Source organism: Aedes albopictus, chromosome 1 (genome assembly GCF_035046485.1).
Source record: "Aedes albopictus strain Foshan chromosome 1, AalbF5, whole genome shotgun sequence".
Classification (NCBI taxonomy): domain Eukaryota; kingdom Metazoa; phylum Arthropoda; class Insecta; order Diptera; family Culicidae; genus Aedes; species Aedes albopictus.
In genome coordinates, this window is record NC_085136.1 from 14,396,753 (window position 1) to 14,414,672 (window position 17,920).

A 17,920-nucleotide genomic window follows, 5' to 3' on the forward strand; every position below is an offset into this window, starting at 1 on the left:
CCGGAAGATTCCTCCCGAGGAATCCGGAAGATTCCTCCCGAGGAATCCGGAAGATTCCTCCCGAGGAATCCGGAAGATTCCTCCCGAGGAATCCGGAAGATTCCTCCCGAGGAATCCGGAAGATTCCTCCCGAGGAATCCGGAAGATTCCTCCCGAGGAATCCGGAAGATTCCTCCCGAGGAATCCGGAAGATTCCTCCCGAGGAATCCGGAAGATTCCTCCCGAGGAATCCGGAAGATTCCTCCCGAGGAATCCGGAAGATTCCTCCCGAGGAATCCGGAAGATTCCTCCCGAGGAATCCGGAAGATTCCTCCCGAGGAATCCGGAAGATTCCTCCCGAGGAATCCGGAAGATTCCTCCCGAGGAATCCGGAAGATTCCTCCCGAGGAATCCGGAAGATTCCTCCCGAGGAATCCGGAAGATTCCTCCCGAGGAATCCGGAAGATTCCTCCCGAGGAATCCGGAAGATTCCTCCCGAGGAATCCGGAAGATTCCTCCCGAGGAATCCGGAAGATTCCTCCCGAGGAATCCGGAAGATTCCTCCCGAGGAATCCGGAAGATTCCTCCCGAGGAATCCGGAAGATTCCTCCCGAGGAATCCGGAAGATTCCTCCCGAGGAATCCGGAAGATTCCTCCCGAGGAATCCGGAAGATTCCTCCCGAGGAATCCGGAAGATTCCTCCCGAGGAATCCGGAAGATTCCTCCCGAGGAATCCGGAAGATTCCTCCCGAGGAATCCGGAAGATTCCTCCCGAGGAATCCGGAAGATTCCTCCCGAGGAATCCGGAAGATTCCTCCCGAGGAATCCGGAAGATTCCTCCCGAGGAATCCGGAAGATTCCTCCCGAGGAATCCGGAAGATTCCTCCCGAGGAATCCGGAAGATTCCTCCCGAGGAATCCGGAAGATTCCTCCCGAGGAATCCGGAAGATTCCTCCCGAGGAATCCGGAAGATTCCTCCCGAGGAATCCGGAAGATTCCTCCCGAGGAATCCGGAAGATTCCTCCCGAGGAATCCGGAAGATTCCTCCCGAGGAATCCGGAAGATTCCTCCCGAGGAATCCGGAAGATTCCTCCCGAGGAATCCGGAAGATTCCTCCCGAGGAATCCGGAAGATTCCTCCCGAGGAATCCGGAAGATTCCTCCCGAGGAATCCGGAAGATTCCTCCCGAGGAATCCGGAAGATTCCTCCCGAGGAATCCGGAAGATTCCTCCCGAGGAATCCGGAAGATTCCTCCCTGTTGATTCCTCCTTAGGAATCCTGTAGATTCCTCCCGAGGAATCCTGGAGATTCCTCCCGAGGAATCCTGTAGATTCCTCCCGAGGAATCCGGTAGATACTTTCCGAGGAAACCGGTAGATTTTCCTCGAAGAATCTCCTTTCGACAAATTCTTTTGATTCCTCCCGAGGAATCCAGTAGATTCCTCCCGAGGAATCCGGTAGATTCCTCCCGAGAAATCCTGAATCCAAATTCAATCCAATGCTGTTTAATTCTATCCAGATATAGCTTCTAATATTGTCTCATTATACTTGTATCAAAACGATAGCTAGATGTATAATATTAAAGTTGCTTCATACTATGCTTATCTAATAGGCCGTTGCTTTCAACCGCAGTTCAACAGGTGTGCTCATAATATCACCTACCGCCTGCGGATCCCGACCATTTTGGCAATCAGCATTTGGCTTTCACCATCATCCTGCCTGCATGTACCTATCCTATCCTAGCAACCTACCCACTAACCTTAATGATCAACGCCTTAAATCTATTATGCAGCAAACTGCACTTACGACCCTCGTCCCCTCTCCGTTTCCGGTCTACTCTTCCATCTGATGTTCATGTTTTGCGCTTGTGCTCGACTTTGCGAAAAGTTTTTTCCCAGCGTTTTCACCGGTGAGCCGGTGAAGTTCTCGGTCAAACTGCGAGGAGAGAGAGAAAGAGTGGCAAAACTTCTACCCTTACCTTTTATCCGAACCATGAATAAAGGATGAAACCAAATTAAATTCCGATGGAGAAGACGCGTGTGGACGTGAGCCAGGAGGAAATGAACCTCCATCCTAGTAGGCATAGTCACAGTCCAAGCAGCCTTCTCCACTCGGTTCGCATCGGGGTAGCCATGGGAAAAATGCTTGTGCACTTTTGTCATTTTCTCCATAGCTTACTTCGAGGAGTCCTCGAACTAGGAACTATTTCGGAAATGAAGCTGGCGTGCTTGCACCTGCGAGCGCGCGCTGATGACGAGGCTGCCGCAGTTCGTCGTACTAGGGCAGTGAAAAAGCAATTTCAGTCTCGGGGAATTAAAATACACTGCTAGTTGTGTACTTAGCATCCGACCTCCGCTGCTGCGAGCGAGGAGAGATGCTGGCCATTTGGTAAACTTGTCCGACCCACTGACTGCACTGTACGACACCCAGTCAGTGCAGTTGTAGTACGAAGAAGGGGTTCAAATCGAGCGAAACGTGAGCAAGCGAAACTTTTCCTCTGGGGACAGGGGTTTTTAGCTTGTAAGTGCTTCCGCTTCGCTATGGCAGCACATTGCAGCACGTGCCTGCTGGTGCGAGTGCAAATTGTGTGCAGCGTGGATACCTGCATAATCAAGTGAAATGCAGGGATTAATCCATCTAGGTGTAGATGGAGGCTTGCTTTCCGCACTGGTGGTTCCATATTTTAAGTAAAACTCCATCCTAGTCATCCTTGTGTAAATTCTACGCGATTGTATTTGTAAGGTTCTTGTGTTGTATGCTTGTATTTGTAAGGTTCAGGATTTTTTAGTTGCACGCAACTTTGTATGTAAGATTACTTGCCTACTGTGATTTAAAGATTGCCTTGAATCCAGTGCTGCCAGAACGCTTCTCAAAAATTATTAGAAAAATGAAATGTGAAGAAATTTTCACTGTAGGAAACTCCAACTGCTTAGAAAACATAAAATAGTATCACATCCTTTCGGTCCCAATCTAATAACTACGGTAAATGCAACAAGGAAAACACCGAACCTTGTAAAAGAGTAGCACGTGGTGGCAGATTAAACTGTGGGTGGCAGTTTGGGTCCGTTCGGTGGCAATGGGAACAAGGCAAGAACGCATCACTATGGAACTTTTATATGTAGTGCAGTTTTGTATCTCATATCTGCTAATGCTGCCTAACCAGAATGGATGTCTGTTGCATCTAGTCACCTTCCAATTTCAGGTCAGGTTTGCTACCAACAAGCAATGAATAGTGCAATTTGACGTTATTTGAGAATTAGTTTGACAGAACAGACAGAACAGACAGAACAGACAGAACAGACAGAACAGACAGAACAGACAGAACAGACAGAACAGACAGAACAGACAGAACAGACAGAGAACAGTCAGAGAACAGTCAGAGAACAGACAGAGGACAGACAGAGGACAGACAGAGAACAGACAGAAAACAGACAGAGAACAGACAGAGAACAGACAGAGAACAGACAGAGAACAGACAGAGAACAGACAGAGAACAGACAGAGAACAGACAGAGAACCGACAGAGAACAGACAGAGAACAGACAGAGAACAGACAGAGAACAGACAGAGAACAGACAAAGAACAGACAGAGAACAGACAGAGAACAGACAGAGAACAGACAGAGAACAGATAGAGAACAGACAGAGAACAGACAGAGAACAGACAGAGAACAGACAGAGAACAGACAGAGAACAGACAGAGAACAGACAGAGAACAGACAGAGAACAGACAGAGAACAGACAGAGAACAGACAGAGAACAGACAGAGAACAGACAGAGAACAGACAGAGAACCGACAGAGAACAGACAGAGAACAGACAGAGATCAGACAGAGAACAGACAGAGAACAGACAGAGAACAGACAGAGAACAGACAGAGAACAGACAGAGAACAGACAGAGAACAGACAGAGAACAGACAGAGAACAGACAGAGAACAGACAGAGAACAGACAGAGAACAGACAGAGAACAGACAGAGAACAGACAGAGAACAGACAGAGAACAGACAGAGAACAGACAGAGAACAGACAGAGAACAGACAGAGAACAGACAGAGAACAGACAGAGAACAGACAGAGAACAGACAGAGAACAGACAGAGAACAGACAGAGAACAGACAGAGAACAGACAGAGAACAGACAGAGAACAGACAGAGAACAGACAGAGAACAGACAGAGAACAGACAGAGAACAGACAGAGAACAGACAGAGAACAGACAGAGAACAGATAGAGAACAGACAGAGAACAGACAGAGAACAGACAGAGAACAGACAGAGAACAGATAGAGAACAGACAGAGAACAGACAGAGAACAGACAGAGAACAGACAGAGAACAGACAGAGAACAGACAGGGAACAGACAGAGAACAGACAGAGAACGGACAGAGAACAGACAGAGAACAGACAGAGAACAGACAGAGAACAGACAGAGAACAGACAGAGAACAGACAGAGAACAGACAGAGAACAGACAGAGAACAGACAGAGAACAGACAGAGAACAGACAGAGAACAGACAGAGAACAGACAGAGAACAGACAGAGAACAGACAGAGAACAGACAGAGAACAGACAGAGAACAGACAGAGAATAGACAGAGAACAGACAGAGAACAGACAGAGAACAGACAGAGAACAGACAGAGAACAGACAGAGAACAGACAGAGAACAGACAGAGAACAGACAGAGAACAGACAGAGAACAGACAGAGAACAGACAGAGAACAGACAGAGAACAGACAGAGAACAGACAGAGAACAGACAGAGAACAGACAGATAACAGACAGAGAGCAGACAGAGAACAGACAGAGAACAGACAGAGAACAGACAGAGAACAGACAGAGAACAGACAGAGAACAGACAGAGAACAGACAGAGAACAGACAGAGAACAGACAGAGAACAGACAGAGAACAGACAGAACCGACAGAACCGACAGAACAGACAGAGAACAGACAGAACAGACAGGCAGACAGACAGAGCAGACAGAACAGACAGAGAACAGACAGAGAACAGACAGAGAACAGACAGAGAACAGACAGAGAACAGACAGAGAACAGACAGAGAACAGACAGAGAACAGACAGAGAACAGACAGAGAACAGACAGAGAACAGACAGAACCGACAGAACAGACAGACAGGAGGAATCTCTAGAGGACTTCTGGAAGAATCTCTAGACGAATTCCTAGTGGGAACTCGGGAGAAGGCCTAGAGAAATCTCTACGGGAACTCCTCGAAGAATCTCTAGAGGAATTCTTGGAGGAATCTCTAGAGAAATACCTAGAGGAACCCCAGGAGGACTTCCTGGAGACTTGCCTGTAGAATTCCTGGTGGAAGGTCTAGAGGAATTACTCGAGGAATTCCTGAAGGAATCACTATAAAAACTCTTGGAGGAATTCCTGCAAGAATCCCTAAACTAATCTTTGGAGGAATTCACTGGAGCAAATCCAGGAGGAAAATCCTGTAAGAATTATTGTAGGAATATCTAGAGGAACTCTGGAAGAACCTTTAGAGGGATTCATGAAGGAGTTATTGGAGAAATCCCTAAAAGAATATCCGGGGAATTGCTGGAGGAGTCCAGGAGTAAATACTGAAGAAATCGAAGAAAGAATTCTTGGAGAAATCCTGAAGGAATCCTAAGAAGAGTTCGTGGAGGAACTTCTGTAGGAATCCTTGTAGCAGTTCCTGAACGAACCCCAGGAGGAATCCCGGAATCAATCCCGATGTCAAAGTAAGATTAAGCGTAAACAGGTCTGTGAGAGACGCGCCTCGAAGGTCGTTGAGAGAGGAAAGGGGGAGGCGCCTCGAAGGCTGTCGACAATGGAAAAGAGAGACGCGCCTCGAAGGCCGTCGAGAATGGAAAAGAGAGACGTGCCTCGAAGGTCGTTGAGAGCGGAAAGAGGGACGCATCTCGATGGCCGTCGGAAAAGGAAGAGAGGGACGCGCCTCGAAGTCTGTTGAAAGTCGGAAAGAGAGAGGCGCCTCGAAGGCCGTCGAGAATGGAAAAGAGAGACGCACCTTGAAGGCCGTCGAGAATAGAAATGAGAGACGCACCAAGGATACCGTCGAGAATGGAAAAGAGAGACGCGCCTCGAAGGCCGTTGAGAATGGAAAAGAGAGACGCGCCTCGAAGGCCGTCGGAAAAGGAATAGAAGGACGCGTCTCGAAGTCCGCCGAGAATGGAAAAGAGAGACGTGGCTCGATGGTCGTTGAGAACGGAAAGAGGGATGCGCCTCGAATACCGTCGAGAATGTAAAAGAGGGACGCGTCTCGAAGGCCGTCGATAATGGAAGAGAGGGACGCACCCTGGAGGCAGTCGAGAATGGAAAAGAAAGGCGCACCCAAGAGACCGTCGAGAATGAAAAAAAAGAACGCAACTCGAAGGCCGTTGAGAGCGGAAAGAGGGATGCGCCTCGAAGGCTGTCGAGAATGGAAAAGAGAGACACGCCTCGAAGGTCATTGAGAGTGGAAAGAAGGAGGCGCCTCGAAGGCCGTCGAGAATGGAATAAGAGAGCCGCGCCTTGAAGGCCGTCAAGAATTGAAAAGAGGGACGCACATCGAAGGCCGTCGAGTATGGAAGAGAGAGAGACGCGCCTTGAAGGCCGTCGGAAAGGAAAAGAGAGACGCGTCTCGAAGTACGTCGAGAATGGAAAGAGAGACGCACCCTGGATGCCATCGAGAATGGAAAAGAGGGACGCGTCTCGAAGGCCGTCGAGAATGGAAGAGAGGGACGCTCCCTGGAGGCCGTCGAGAATTGAAGAGAGGGACGCTCCCTGGAGGCCGTCGAGAATGGAAAAGAGAGGCGCACCCTGGAGGCCGTTGAGAACGGAAAAAGGGACGTGCTTCGAGAATAGGAAAGAGACGCGCCTCGAAGGCCGTTGGGAAAGTAAAAGAGAGACGCGCCTCGAAGGCCGTCGAGTATGGAAAAGAGAGACGCGCCTTGAAAGCCGCCGAGGAATGGAAAAGGAGCACGTGCCTCGAAAGCCGTCGGAAAAGGAAAAGAGAGACGCTCCTCGAAGGCCGTCGAGAATGGAAAAGAGAGACACGCCTCGAAGGGCGCTGAGAGCGGAAAGAGAGAGGCGCCTTGAAGGCCATCAAGAATGGAAAAAAGAGACGCACCTCGAAGGCCGTCGAGAATGGAAAAGAGAGACGCGCCTCGAAGGCCGTCGAGTATGGAAAAGAGAGCCGCACCTCGAAGGCCGTCGAGAATGGAAAAGAAAGACGCGCCTCGAAAGTCGTTGATAGAGGAAAGAGGGAGGCGCCTCGAAGGCTTTCGAGAATGGAAAAGAGAGATGCGCCTAAAATGCCGTCGAGAATGGAAAAGAGAGACGCGCCTCGATGGTTGTTGAGAACGGAAAGAGGGATGCCCCTCGAAGGTCGTCGAGAATGGAAAAGAGAGACGCCGTTAAGAATAGAAAAGAGAGACGCGCCTCGAAGGTCGTTGAGAGCGGACAGAGGGAGGCGCCTTGAAGGCCATCAAACATGGAAAAGAGAGACTCACCTCGAAAGCCATCGAGAATGGAAAAAAGAGGCGCATCTCGGAGGCCGCTGAGAATGAAAAAGAGGGACGCGCCTCGAAGGTCGTTGAGAGCGGAAAGAGAGACGCGTCTCGGAGGCCGTCGAGTATGGAAAAAAGAGACGCGCCCTGGAGGCCATTGAGAATGGAAAAGAGAGACGCGCCTTGAGGCTGTCAAGAATGGAAAAGAGGGACGCTCCTCGAAGAATGTCGGGACGTGCCTTGAAGGCCGTCAAGGAATGGAAAAAAGGGACGTGCCGGAGCGGACGACTGGGCTATAAGGCTCAGCCCATACAGCTATACAGTAGAATTCGTAGAGGGTAAGTTCAACAAATGTGGCTGATCTGTCGCCTGTATACTGGGAGCGATGATCATCTGTCCAACGAGGCACAGAGTACATGGAAAATAGAAACAATTGAAACGGTTGCGACTGGTTTTCTGACAGAAGAAGACGCTACGGAACGCTACTGCTGATGACTTCTACTTGACTACTCTGGTCTGGTATTCGTGAAGGTCGTCAAGAATCAGGCAAAGCGAGGTGACATGTATTATTTAGATATGTACTGCTAAGCTACGATTTGTATTCTTATATGTCTTCTGAAAGTTCAAAAGACAGTATCAAAACAGTCGGGATATCCTAGGTCATCCAAATTGTTCTTGAGCTTAGATACTGAAGTCTACGGGTGTAAAGGTAATTCTTTCATTATACAAAGCTACGATTCGTATTCTATCGCGTCCAGTAAGTCTTCTAAAAGTTCAAAAGACAGCATCAGATGGGTTGGGATATCATAGACCATCCAAACTGTTCTTGAGTTCAGATCCTGGAGTCTACGGATGTAAAGGTAACTTCTTCCATTATACAAAGCTACGATTAGTAATCTAGCATATCCAGTAAGTCTTCGGAAAGTTCAAAAGACAGTATCAGAGCAGTCGGCATAACCCAGGTCATCCAAACTGCTCTTTAGTTCAGAGCCTCAAGTCTACGGGTGTAACGGTAACTTCTTTCATTGTACAAAGCTATTTTGAGGCCATTTCGGATTATTGACAAATCGAATTTACAATAAAACGCTTTATTTGCTACTCATCTATGGGTTGAAATCTTTGATTGTCTCACTTTCCTGATTGTGTGCTTGAAATGATATGAATGTTGACAAATATGTTGGGAATATGTATTTTGTGCATTCGAGCACCCCTCGTAATCGAGACAACCGACGTGTAAAGATACACCGTGAACATGTTTTATGTTGTCGAACATTGTTATTGTTTATAATTGTAAAATGTAAATAGTCAATAAATCAGTCGTTCGTGATCGTCAAAACCGTACGCAAGTGTTTTGCTTTTACTCCGGTCCGGAAAGCTTCGCTACTCGTCCCGCTGTTGTGTGTTCCGCTGTGTGATATTTCCAACAGGCTATGGGTCCAGGTATGGACGAGAAAGCGAAAGTCGCCGCGTTCGACGGGTCCGGATTCCATAACTGGAAGTTCCGGATGGAGACCGTCCTCGACATGCACGGTTTATTGGATTGTGTCCACCGGGAGATCGTCGAGATTGAAGAGTTGCGTGAGATGGCCGACGATTCCGCGCAAGTGAAAACCGAGAAGAAAATGCAAATGGCTGAGCGAAGTGCCGCGGAGAAAAAGTGCAAAGCGATTATCGTTTCGGCCATCGCGGATAGCCAGCTGGAGCTTGTGAAAGACTGCGCGAATCCGAAACAAATTTGGGACACGCTGAAGGCGGTGTTCGAGCGTTGTGGTGTTGCCGGCCAGTTATTTATTCGGAAACAGCTCCTCCGGTTAAAATATGAAGAGGGGGCTGATAGTGATTTGCCGGAACACTTGTTAAAATTTGATCGGTTGATTCGCGAGTTGAAGGAGAGCGGTGCGGCAGTGGAAGAGCCCGATGCAATTTGCCATTTGTTGCTGACAATGCCTGCGTCGTTCGATTCGGTGGTGACGGCCATCGAGACGCTTCCCGGCGGTGTGACACTGGCGTTTGTGAAAAAGCGGTTGCTCGATGTGGACCTGAAGAAAAATATGTTGGCCCCTGCGGCCGAAAATGAGCGAGAAAGTGAGGGTTTTGCCATGACGAGCAGGCATGTGTGGAGAACGTTGAAGTGCTTCCGGTGCGGTAAAATTGGACACAAACAAGCCGATTGTCGTGTGCGTTTGCCAGTGAATCCGAGTGAGTACGAAGTTGTGAAACGTCGAAACAGTAAATCTGACATGGTGGTTGAAGAAAAACGTACCTCGGATCGTGCGGACGTTTGCTTCATGGCGTCGCAGGAACAAAAAGAAGAGCTGGTGAAAATGCAGTGGTTCCTAGACTCTGGTGCCACGGACCACATGGTGAACGATCCCAGTTTGTTTAAAGTGATGCGACGATTGGAGCAGCCGGTGCCAGTGCTTGTGGCGAACGGCGAGAAGATGATGGCGGAATTCTGTGGCGATGTAGTGTTGCTTGCTGACGTCGGCGGAAAGTTGAAGAGATGTGAAGCGAAGAAAGTGTTGTACCTCCCCGGATTACGGAGCAATTTGTTTTCGGTGAATCGTGTGGCGAGATCCGGGTTGCAGGTCCACTTTGCCGGCGACAGAGTACAAATAGTGAAGAATAGAGAAGTAATGGCTGTCGGGCACCATACAGGAAAGTTGTACGAGTTGGATGTTTGGTGTGAACGCAGGCTACGTGATGCAGATGCGGCCATAGTGAGCGTGAAGGATGCGGAGAACCCGAAGATGGCGCTGAACGGGAGGAATGTGATGAAGTCGCGAGAATTAGAAGAAAATGAAGTGCAGAGCAAGGCAGGAAAGCGGTTAAGAACGAAAAGAAGAAGTAGAAGAAGTAGTATTAAGAAAGTATCGTGGACGATATAGAGTGTATAGGTAACGGGGTTGCCTAGTAAGACAAAACTGTTTTTAAGTGTTTGACCTTGTTTTTGACGATTGTTGTTTGAGAAGTTTTAGACTGTTTTGACGTTTATTGTTGTGTAAGAGAGAATTGATGTTGTGTATCAGTGTTATGAATTTCGAAGAGCCGAATGTCGGCGATCTGACCTATAGAAAGTCAAGGAGAAAGTATTGTTTGATTGTTTGTGATGATTTGGACTATTGACATAGGATCTGTGATATTTGTTAGAAAAGTTACTCGGGTTGTCGACCTGAGAGGGGGTGTTGGGAATATGTATTTTGTGCATTCGAGCACCCCTCGTAATCGAGACAACCGACGTGTAAAGATACACCGTGAACATGTTTTATGTTGTCGAACATTGTTATTGTTTATAATTGTAAAATGTAAATAGTCAATAAATCAGTCGTTCGTGATCGTCAAAACCGTACGCAAGTGTTTTGCTTTTACTCCGGTCCGGAAAGCTTCGCTACTCGTCCCGCTGTTGTGTGTTCCGCTGTGTGATATCTCCAACAAAATATAGTAACGGTTGTTCAATGTACTCACCTCAAACTATCTGAATTATACCTTTAGTCGGGTCAGTCTCCTTGTAAACCTGTAAACCTGAAAGTAGATAACCACCTCTCCCCCAACTTACCAAAGTGGAAGGGCAGTCAATGGTATTCTTCCACGATTTCAACATTCATCTCACTCATTCAAACCACATTCATCCAAACAGAGGATGCCGCAACAAAAATGGCTTAACACCCCCCAAATACCTGATCGACTACGTCCTTCAGCTTCAGGATTGCGACCCCCACCAGGCGATCCTCACGAGCAAAGCAGTAATCCTTGACGCAGATGTGCAACTCGAAGAACTCCAACTGCTCCTCGTTGCCAATGATGCTGAACAAGAGAACAACAATTAAGCTTAGATTTTACCAAGGAGAAGTGTTCTGCGGCCCTGCTGAGAAGATACTTACAAATGGAACGACTCGTTGTACTTCGGTGACCAGTTGTTGGACTTGGATTTGGTGGCAAACTTGCGCTTCCGGTCGTTGAGGTGCGGCCCAATCAGGTTCACCTCGATGAACGGCCGGAACATACCGGACGGGACGGTCCACTTCAGATCGTTGGCGGCGATTACTGCGCGAAAGATCGAGGTCATAAAGAAGATCAACGAGCTGTCAGATATTGAAGGACTCACCTTTGACGGATATCTTCTGTTCACCGTTCTCCGGATTGGACGAGACGTCGATTTGAATCGAAACCTCTCCGACGGAGGCGTCATCGTGGTTGATTCCACCCTCTGGAAAGAATACGTAACGGATCATAGAAGTTTCCCAGCGGATAAGGTTCGGGACACCTACCTTCAGAAGCACCTTGCCCGGAGACGAACGACTTGATCAGCGTATCCGTGGTCTGCGTGTACAAACTCAACGCGTACTTCAGGCTCTGCAGTTCGGGCGATTTCTCCAGGAACGGCTTCTTCAGTCCATTGCCACCGGCGTGGAAGTACTGCTGGATGGTGTCCAGCGCCACCTCGAGAACGGCGCACTGCTTCGGCGAGAGATTCTTTTCGATCTGGAACAAAAGGGGGCAAGCGGTTAGAATGAGGGGAACTTCGGGGAAGGTACAGCCAACATTTACATTTGGACGGACCTCCTTTGATATATCCATCACACCGCTGAGCACGTTCTTGGCGTCGGACTTTCCGGCCACGTGGTTCTTGAACAGCCTACCCATGTCCTCGATCTTGGCGTTGGCTGCCAGGTTCTTGGCGTTGTCCGTCAGGTGTTTGAAGACCATCTGAAAGGGGGAAAGTCATGCGGGTTAATCCTAGGTTATGCCTGGGTCAGTTCACGGATTACCGTTCGGTCCGTCATCGGCGGCAGCACGATGGTCTTCTCCAGCGTCCGGATGACGATCTTCCAGAGTTCCTTGAGCAATCGCTTGAGCACAGTCTTCTCGCAGGATTGGGCGTACATTGAGAGCGATCCGTCCAGCAGATCCATCAGCGGTCGAAGGACCTCGTCCGCCTCCATGGCGATAATGTTGGCATCGTCGGTGGGTGGTGCGTGGAACAGGGAAGTCTGCTGTTTGACCTGCTGCAGCAGATCTCCCAGTTCCCGAACGCTACCGGTTATGCGAGGTTCCAAGCTGGAAATGAAGTGTAGATAGGTAGTTAGCATGGAATCCGGTAGATTCTTCTCAAGGAATCCGGTAGATTCTTCGCAAGGAATCCGGTAGATTCTTCGCAAGGAATCCGCTAGATTCTTCTCAAGGGTTTCAGCAGATTCTTCTCAAGAAACCCGGTAGATTCCTCCCGAAGAATCCGGAAGATTCCTCCCGAGGAATCCGGTAGATTCCTCCCGAGGAATCCGGTAGATTCCTCCCGAGGAATCCGGTAGATTCCTCCCGAGGAATCCGGTAGATTCCTCCCGAGGAATCCGGTAGATTCCTCCCGAGGAATCCGGTAGATTCCTCCCGAGGAATCCGGTAGATTCCTCCCGAGGAATCCGGTAGATTCCTCCCGAGGAATCCGGTAGATTCCTCCCGAGGAATCCGCTAGATTCCTCCCGAGGAATCCGGTAGATTCCTCCCGAGGAATCCGGTAGATTCCTCCCGAGGAATCCGGTAGATTCCTCCCGAGGAATCCGGTAGATTCCTCCCGAGGAATCCGGTAGATTCCTCCCGAGGAATCCGGTAGATTCCTCCCGAGGAATCCAGTAGATTCCTCCCGAGGAATCCGGTAGATTCCTCCGGTGGATTTCTTCCGAAGAATACAGCAGATGTGTATAAGGTATCCAAGGGGAACACCGGAAGCCTACCTGACAGCAAACTGCGTAGCCAGGTCGTCCAACGCGGTGTTGAGATTCTGTTGTAGCTCCTTCAAGATGTTGGCAGCATCCTCCTCTAGTTTGTCACCACCCATCGAATCGAACATTTTCTCCAATTGGACCCGAAGTTGTTGGATATTGTTCATCAGAATACAAGCCTAGGTGGTGAAAGATGTATAGTTAGAACCTGCGGTTGACGAAGAGTCCCAGAAACCTACCGTCCTCTCCTCGTGCATGATATCGGGAAATTCGGTTTTTACTATATCTACGTAAGCGAGCAACACTTTCACAATGGTTTTGGCGAATCGTCGCATGTACCGCTTCCAGATCTCCGGATCCGGGCAGTCCAGTTTGCTAACTACATCGAAGCACTGCGTTAACTGTGTGAACACGTCCACGACCGAGTTGGAGAACAGCGCGTGCTCACTACTCTTTTGGAACTGTAATGGGAGGGAACAGCGAGAAGATGTTACGGATGTGTCGGACAGCTGTTGATGAACTCAAGCCTTACCCCGTCCTTCTTGTCACGCTTGAAGGCACCGTGCAGGTACTCGAGTGACACGTCGTCGTTCTCGTTGAGCCACTGCATCACGAACGGCTCGAACCAGGCCGGGTACTCCGGCACGGCGCCCTTGTACGGCGGGACCTCCTTCACGTAGTTCGTATACAGCCACTTGACCTTGAAGTGCAGGTTCATGTAGGCGGATGATTTGCACAGGCGGTGCTGTTCGTGCTCTTCCAGTGCGTACTTCATATCTATTGCGAACAGACTCCACATCGTTGCGGCCGAGACCTTCGGAAATCGAGGAAGACAGGTTCAGAAATGGTCGAGATATTCAACGCCCTGCCCTGGACCCGGACCTACCTGCCCTATATTAAGCTCCTGTGGGAATTGATTAAGCACTGCGCTATAACTATTCTTATCCTCCTCTATTACTGATACGATAAGTGCGATTAGTTTGTGCCAAAAGTCAACATTCTCTAATTTTGGTCCATGGTCTTCGCCCTCACGTTTCGCTTCGTTGGGGTCGACCTAGAAGAATAGAGGAGCTCTTGGAAACGTTCCTTAACGACTCCCCATTGTAAACTCACCTGAAATTCTCGATTATACAACTCATAACAATTCTCGAACAAAAACTGATACGTTGAGCGTAGACAAGCCTTCACGCAGTCCTTAACTACAGTACTAGCTCTAGGTGGGCTCGACAGTTCTTGCACCTGTGGAATACGAGGAACGTCAGTTAACCTGCGCTGTAGTGTACGTAGCTCAGCGGAAACTCACCTTCATGCGGAAAAATGTAATACTGGTTAGCAGATCGACCGTGGACTTGAGATCCATCAGTTTCTCTTGACTGGAAGCGGGGAAGTTGTTGCGATACATCGATAGATCAATACGGAGAGAGTTGTGCAGCTGGTCAAGTAGTTTAACGAATTTCTCCTTCTGCAAGGTCGAGAGATAGTTACTCAGTCCAGTTGGACGATCAAGAATCCCGCAGAATACTTACGCCAAAGTTGCTAGCAGCGAAGCGATCGCTGGCCGATACAGCAGTCGAAGCCGTCGTGTGTGCGTAGTAAGCGTTAATGTTCGCTAGTAAGGTACTCATCACTGCCGGGACGCCCGCGCACAGGTACTTGGTCGATAGGCAATGGAAGTGCGTCATGGCCTGGTAGATGTTCTCGATGCCATACCGCATGGCGAACTCGTCCACGATCTCCTCGGGCGTCTCGTCGAAGTAGATCTTCCACCCGTCGTCGCCTTTCGTTTGCGGCAGGTTGACCTGTGAACTCATACGTAAACTCAATAAGGTCACTGTCTACACGAGGACGCAGACTACGGTAGACTCACCTGTCCCAACGCCTCTTCGCACAGGTAGTGGAACACGTTCTCGTGCAGACAGGTGTACTGCACGTGGTACGGAGCGACCTTCTCCTCGCCCTTGATCTCCACCGAAATGTGCAACCGGATCGCACCCGACACCGCTGATTTGTCCGTTCGCTTCTCCAGATTGTACCACACGTCCATCTCGCCGGACAGCGTTCGCACCTCGATGATTGTCTGGCCCAAGAAGTCGTCCGATTCGCGGGTCAACTTCTGCCGCAGCTTCGACTTCAGATCGTTGTCCTCATCCCAGACGCGAACCTTGATACGATCGGAAGAGTTGTGGCACTCACTGAGAAATACAAGATATCGTTAGTCTTCGATCAACCTCCAACTCCGTCGAGGATACTCACAAGTTAAACTTCTCATTCCACACCGGGTTCAGCTCCTGCGGCATCGTCCGCGTTCGCTTCTTGACCTTGCTGACCTGCACGGTGACGTACGGATCGCTGGTACCGCTCTTGTCCTTCGCGATCAACCCCTGGGCGCAGATCACAGTGATGGCGATCTTGGCAGACCACTTACTGGTACCGTCCAGCACGCTCTGCTTAATCGCCTTCATGTGACCGGCGTGGCTCTTCTCCTCCACGTTGAACACCTTCCGGATCACTTCGAAGATCTCCGGGTGGTCTCGCTCCCGTTGCTTCATGCGCTCCTTCATCGCTGCGATCACAGAATTTGCCTTATCTTCGGCGGCACCATGCTTGGAACTCTTCTCGGAAGCACCCGCAAAGCACACTGAAACACACAGAATACACAGGTTCGGTTAACTCATCTAGGGTCCGGACCACACAGTCTCTACGTACTTTGTAAACAATCGGCGTTTAACAGGTCCTTGCACTTCTCGTGGCACTTGACGGCACATTCCGTACATCTGAGGATTGAAAACGTTAGGACCCGTTCCGTAGAGGTTCGAGGACGGACGTCAACTTACCTAACACCTTGCCGGGCGATACCCCAGAGCAGTCCTTCGCACTCGTAACAGTAGGTCGGGGAAGTCGCTGTCCACAGGACGAAGTTGTGCGGGGTTGTCGACGAGATCGGGTAGATCAACGCCTGCAGGGCCTTCTTGTAGACGTGCATTTTCTGTGAAAGGGAAGGGAAGGTCATGAGGTCTCGTTCGGGATGACCTAAGTGGAGAGTTCTTACCAGTTCTTCGTCATTCAAGGTGGCCCGTACAACCGATGTCAGTCCAGCTGCTTGGCGTTTCGTAGCCAACATCGTCTAGAGGTGTGAGGGGAGACAAAGAATAGTGGTTAGATCGGTTCAGCAGCTACAGGCGGACACAATGACTTACTTTGAGGACCTGTTGGCGGGTAGCGTTGGTTTACGTAGTGGTGGACAGTGGTGGTAGCAGGTTTTGTTGGACAACGGAGGGTACATTCAAAACATTCAACGGTTCAGAGAGTGAGACCAGATATTGGAGAGATACGGGTTTGATGCAACATTCGTTAGATCTGTTGGGTTGCACCGAAAGGTTGTCGGTACTTGGTGGATAGAACTCATTACCTACGCGTAATACACTAAGACTTGCAAGGAAGCTGAGTAATTCGGTACCTAGGGTAACGTGAGGCCGTCGATTCCTCCCGAGGAATTCAGTAGATTCCTCCCGAGGAATCCTGGAGATTCCGCGCGGAAAATGCTGTAGATTCCGCCCGAAGAATTCTGTAGATTCTTCGGGACAAATCCTGGAGGTTCCTGCCGAGGAATCCGGGAGATTCTTCTCGAGGAATCCTGGGGACTCCGCCCGGAAAATGCTGTAGATTCCGCCCGAAGAATTCTGCAGATTCCTCGGAATCCTGGAGATTCCTTCCGAAGAATCCGGTAGATTCTTCCCGAGGAATCCGGTAGATCTAACCCGAGGTATCCGGTAGATTCCTCCCGAAGAATCCGGTAGATTCCTCTCGAGGAATCCTGTAGATTCCTCCCGAGGAATCCTGTAGACTCCTCCCGAGGAATCCTGGAGACTCCGCCCGGAAAATGCTGTAGATTCCACCCGAGGAATTCTGTAGATTCCTCCCGAGGAATCCTGTAGATTCCTCCCAAGGAATCCGGGAGATTCCTCCCGAGAAATCCGGGAGATTCCTCCAGAGAAATCCGGGAGATTCCACCTGAGGAATCCGGGAAATTCCTCCCGAGATTCCTTCCTAGGAATCTGGGAGATTCCTCCCGAGGAATCCGGGAGATTCCTCCCGAGGAATCCGGGAGATTCCTCCCGAGGAATCCGGGAGATTCCTCCCGAGGAATCCGGGAGATTCCTCCCGAGGAATCCGGGAGATTCCTCCCGAGGAATCCGGGAGATTCCTCCCGAGGAATCCGGGAGATTCCTCCCGAGGAATCCGGGAGATTCCTCCCGAGGAATCCGGGAGATTCCTCCCGAGGAATCCGGGAGATTCCTCCCGAGGAATCCGGGAGATTCCTCCCGAGGAATCCGGGAGATTCCTCCCGAGAAATCCGGGAGATTCCTCCCGAGAAATCCGGGAGATTCCTCCCGAGGAATCCGGGAGATTCCTCCCGAGAAATCCGGGAGATTCCTCCCGAGGAATCCGGGAGATTCCTCCCGAGAAATCCGGGAGATTCCTCCCGAGGAATCCGGGAGATTCCTCCCGAGGAATCCGGGAGATTCCTCCCGAGGAATCCGGGAGATTCCTCCCAAGGAATCCGGGAGATTCCTCCCGAGGAATCCGGGAGATTCCTCCCGAGGAATCCGGGAGATTCCTCCCGAGGAATCCGGGAGATTCCTCCCGAGGAATCCGGGAGATTCCTCCCGAGGAATCCGGGAGATTCCTCCCGAGGAATCCGGGAGATTCCTCCCGAGGAATCCGGGAGATTCCTCCCG

General features: G+C 49.9%; 1 protein-coding gene across 7 annotated transcripts in view; it reads right to left on the reverse strand.

The window, feature by feature from the left end:
* Positions 1-10,984: 10,984 nt before the first annotated feature.
* Positions 10,985-17,920, reverse strand: part of LOC109431126 (protein unc-13 homolog B) — a 313,958-nt gene continuing 307,022 nt past the window's right edge. For 6 of the 7 annotated variants that reach the window (XM_062843720.1, XM_062843716.1, XM_062843711.1 and 3 more), the window contains 18 exons: positions 16,231-16,305; positions 16,016-16,167; positions 15,888-15,955; positions 15,435-15,819; positions 15,049-15,373; positions 14,708-14,980; positions 14,485-14,643; positions 14,295-14,420; positions 14,068-14,235; positions 13,714-13,995; positions 13,421-13,642; positions 13,194-13,360; positions 12,234-12,522; positions 12,013-12,171; positions 11,733-11,946; positions 11,570-11,671; positions 11,346-11,508; positions 10,985-11,268 (listed from right to left, as the gene is read on the reverse strand). In XM_062843720.1, the coding sequence (XP_062699704.1) occupies positions 11,124-11,268; positions 11,346-11,508; positions 11,570-11,671; positions 11,733-11,946; positions 12,013-12,171; positions 12,234-12,522; positions 13,194-13,360; positions 13,421-13,642; positions 13,714-13,995; positions 14,068-14,235; positions 14,295-14,420; positions 14,485-14,643; positions 14,708-14,980; positions 15,049-15,373; positions 15,435-15,819; positions 15,888-15,955; positions 16,016-16,167; positions 16,231-16,305 (3,474 nt within the window). In that variant the 3' untranslated portion in view covers positions 10,985-11,123. The remainder of the gene's footprint in view (positions 11,269-11,345; positions 11,509-11,569; positions 11,672-11,732; positions 11,947-12,012; positions 12,172-12,233; positions 12,523-13,193; positions 13,361-13,420; positions 13,643-13,713; positions 13,996-14,067; positions 14,236-14,294; positions 14,421-14,484; positions 14,644-14,707; positions 14,981-15,048; positions 15,374-15,434; positions 15,820-15,887; positions 15,956-16,015; positions 16,168-16,230; positions 16,306-17,920) is intronic. The other variant, XM_062843699.1, reaches the window with a different exon arrangement.